The sequence below is a fragment of the Elephantulus edwardii genome, unplaced genomic scaffold (assembly GCF_000299155.1).
Source record: "Elephantulus edwardii isolate Elephantulus edwardi_28Jun2011 unplaced genomic scaffold, EleEdw1.0 scaffold00185, whole genome shotgun sequence".
NCBI lineage: Eukaryota > Metazoa > Chordata > Mammalia > Macroscelidea > Macroscelididae > Elephantulus > Elephantulus edwardii.
Window position 1 is genome coordinate 2,288,249 of NW_006399935.1, and position 4,045 is coordinate 2,292,293.

The 4,045-nt window shown below is 40.4% G+C and overlaps 1 protein-coding gene across 1 annotated transcript in view; it reads right to left on the minus strand.

The window, feature by feature from the left end:
* Nucleotides 1-3,222: 3,222 nt before the first annotated feature.
* Nucleotides 3,223-4,045, minus strand: part of LOC102843058 (EGF-like module-containing mucin-like hormone receptor-like 4-like) — a 41,937-nt gene continuing 41,114 nt past the window's right edge. Inside the window, exons 10-11 of the mRNA XM_006896413.1 lie at nucleotides 3,298-3,393; nucleotides 3,223-3,246 (exon numbers count right to left, since the gene is read on the minus strand). Coding sequence (XP_006896475.1) covers nucleotides 3,223-3,246; nucleotides 3,298-3,393 — 120 coding nt within the window. The remainder of the gene's footprint in view (nucleotides 3,247-3,297; nucleotides 3,394-4,045) is intronic.

A 4,045-nucleotide genomic window follows, 5' to 3' on the forward strand; every position in this document is an offset into this window, starting at 1 on the left:
GCTGGCGAACAGATAGTGACACTCAACTTGATGGCAATCAACAACAACAGACACCTGATGGATTCTGATTCACCCAGAGAAACCCTGTGAAGCAAAATGATGGAGGAAGTAGAACTTGTAGGTAAATTGTAATTTTTCAACAGAGTTTTCGGTGCTTCACTTTCTACCTCCTACTTCATTACATAAAGCTTGGGATCTTAAAAGCTTGCAAGCCAACCGTGGATAACAATTGGAGCATCTGAGAAAGATGAATCAGGGATGTGTTGTTTTTACTGTTTAGTGCCATCGAGTCATAGGTGACTCATAGCCTCCCTATGGATGAAAGTGGACACCTGTATAACTTTTATCTTTTCTTCAGGTTCATAGGGTTTCCAGAGGCAAGCTCTTATGGAAGTGGATGCCACACCTGCTTCCAAGCTTGTTTGAATTGGGGAGCTCCAGCAAACACTGTCCACGATGGGTAACCATTCTCGCATTTGACTCATCAGTGTCACAGTGTTTGGCGACACAGCAACCACGAGTTACCTCTGTACAGCAAGTGGACATCAGGGCTAGGAGGAAGATACGGAATGTATGACCAGTTGTCTACTCTGAAACAGTAAATCTTCCTCTTGCTGTGAGTCCAGGAGAACTAGATGGTGCTTACCTATCGTTACTGAACATTTTAGTTGAGTATTCTGGAGAAAAAAATATAATAAGAAAAGGGAGGAAAACCAGAAGAATTTCCAATTCTCCTGAACTCTGAACTTTCTTGGAACATGAAATCCTTAAACCATTGCCCAGATATAGTCTTTAAACCAAAAAAATCCCCGGAATTCTTCTTAAAACTATAGTTTAACTTAACTAGTAAACTATGTCTATCTTGTGCACTATGCCCTCTTAAGACCAAAATATGGAAAGAAGTATCCAAAAGGACTATATGATCATGCATTATGTTATTATATGGAGAACAATCTCCAACAGGAATGCATTGCCGGGTGGGCTTGTCAGAGTGGGGTACAGGAAGAAAATGTGCAACAATGAATAAACGAAAGGGAAAAAAATACCAAAATATATCACCTCAAAATAAAAAGAACTTTAAAGGCTATCTGAAACTTGCAAGGCAGTGAGTTCATGTTAATGGAAGAGGAAATTAAGGTACAAAACCCCGCAGTGTATCTTAAATACTTGTAACCCACTGTGAGCCTTCTCCATGTGTCTAATTCTTTCCAAAGAGAGAGAGATGCTAAAATAAGGAAATGAGTCTGAACTTTACAGGAAAGATATGCACACAGTGGCATTTGTCTGCTCCGTGAATGACCACAAGGAGGCGTCATCGATGAGCAGATCATCTCTCCAGTTTTAGCCAAACAATACCAACCCGATGAATTGGCAGCTGTGGTTGGACAGATGCAGTGTCTTTCGTATATCTTTTATGGACTGTGCCTTCCTGTTCCTCCTAAGTGGGGGGTATAATATTCAGAAAAAATTGAAAATTAATTCTGAAATCAAAAGAATTGCTGTCAAGTAAATTCCAACCTCATGTAAGTCAGTGAGGAATTGAACTTCATAGAATTTTAATGATTGATTTTCAGGAAAACAGCCAGGAAGCCTTCTTCCTTGGTGCCTCTGGGAAATCTCAAAACTCCAGATTTTTTTGGCTAGCATCAAGCATGCTACTTGGACCACCCAAGGTCTCTACTGAGAAATTGTTGTTGTTGTTGTTGTGTTGTTGTTGTTGTTGTTAAGTGCCATCGAGTTGTAGACGAAGCATAGCGACCCTATGAAGGAGAGTCCTCAACACTTGTGTGACTTTCATTCTTTCTCCAGGTTCATAGAGTTTCCAGAGGCAAGCTATTACAGAAGTGGATGCCACTCCTGCTTCCAAGCTTGTTTCAATCGGGGAGCTCCGCCAAACACTGTCTGCAATGGGTAACCATTAAGTCATTTGACATATCAGTGTCACAGTATTCAGCTTCACAGCAACCACAAGTTACCACTGTAAGGCAAATGGACACACCAGAGCTATACGACCTACAAGAATGTTTGAACAAAAACAATGAAAGATAAGCCCGAGGGTGGTGGATTAAAAGTCACTCACCTTTGGTTTGGTAGCATTGCTTTCTGGCCTCTGGGCCAACTGATGGTGCTCTATGTTGATGATGATGTTAAGTGCCGTGTAGTTGTAGGCGACTCAAAGCGACCCTAGGAAGGAGAGTCCTCAACACTTACTGAGAAAGTAACCCACCAAAAATTAACAACTTCTAGCATGCCTAGGGTTGACAAGCTAGCATATCCAATGCTGAGTAAAAATGCTCCAATATCTAATTCTGCAGCTTTCCCCCGAAGAACACAAACACTAATGGTACTTTTTTAGTTTATATTATCATTTCATCTTTTCACAAACACAGTGTTTCTTGTGTGGACTATGAGCATTATATGAACACTTATATAACCTCATTCAATCCTCATAATGAGATAAGACTGTATTATTGTCCCCTTATGAGGAATCTGAGGCTAGAGAAATCACTTGTTCATGTTGTTGTGTTTTGTTTTGGTTTTTTTTAAAATTTTATTTTATTTTCTTGTTTGTGTGTGTGTACTGTCAAATCAGATCTGACTGGCACAGGAGGAAATTGTTCCACATTTTTCAGCAGAGCATCTGGTGGATTTGAACCATGCACCTCTGGGATTGCAGTGCAGCTTCTTGCCACTAGGCCACCAGAGCTCACCCATGTTGTTGTTTTTATGTACGATAGAGTTGACTGTAACTCACAGCAACCCGCTGAGTAACCTGAATGATGAATCTTGGATTTTAACTCAGGCTCTACTTAAAATAATCATAGCAACTGTGAGGCTCAGTCAAGATTTTAACATTGTTTTCTCGTGATCTAATATTAGATGTCTAATAAACGTTTGTTAATAAATAAGGATATTTTAATAAATATCCTCTAACAAGGAGTAAGATGGGGAAAGAAGCAAAGAAAAAGGGAAGGGGTAAAAGGAATGAGGGCAGGGGGGAGAAAGGAAAGAAAGAAAAGAGGGGAATAAATGGAGAGAAATAAGGTAAAGGAATGAACAAGGAGAGATGAAGTGACTAAGAACTACGGGAAGAAGGAATGAAGTGAAGGAAGGGAGGGAAGGAGGGAGGGAGAGGAAAAAAAACCTTATTCTTGTTTGGTCTCAAAATCCCAGAAATCTTCAGCTGCATAATGGTAGGAACCTAATGAGATCTCTCTCCTTTCAGATCCGGGGATCAGAAAACTCCTAGGATAACAAGATGTTGGGGTCAGACAAGTTCACAGAATTGCATCTTACCACTCTGCTGTGGATAGTAGAGTGAAACAGCTCAGTACTTTCCATTTCAGCGCCTTTCTGTAACCTACTAAACCATTTCTTGTATTCCATTTGCACCTGGAAGTTTAAAGAACACAGAAGCTGCATTATATTCAGAGCTTGGCAGTAGAAAGAACCCCACAATGATGGAAACAGACGCCCAGCACTGCTCTCTGCTACTATTATAGGGGTGTTCAGTACAATATTTTTATCTCTAGCCAAAAATGTGTTTCTTTTTTTAAAAAAAAAAAGTATAATAATGACTCTGGATAAGAACTTAATATCTACTGAGGGGTTTGCTAGGAGATTTCTATCAAATTATTTCATTTAATCCTCAATGCTGTAAGGTAAGAATTGACCAAGGGAAAAAAAACCCAAAAAACAAAACCATTGAGGTACAGATAGGACGAACAGCCCAGAGACTGTCACACAGCAATATCATCAGTGCGAGAACTTTAGATATAAATTCTGAGTATAAAGTTGTTGTTGTTCTTGTTATGTGCTGTCAAGTCGCTTGCAACTCATAGCGACCCTATGTACAACATCCCTAAATTCTGCTCTGTCCTGTGCCAATCGCACCGTCTCCGAAACACCCACCTCAATTACCCCAGTCACTGAATCTATCCACCTCATAGAGGGTCTTCCCCTTCTGCGCTGTCCCTCCACCCTCCCAAGCATGATGTCCCTCTCCAAGGATAGTCCCTCCTTGCAACATGTCCAAAGTATGTTA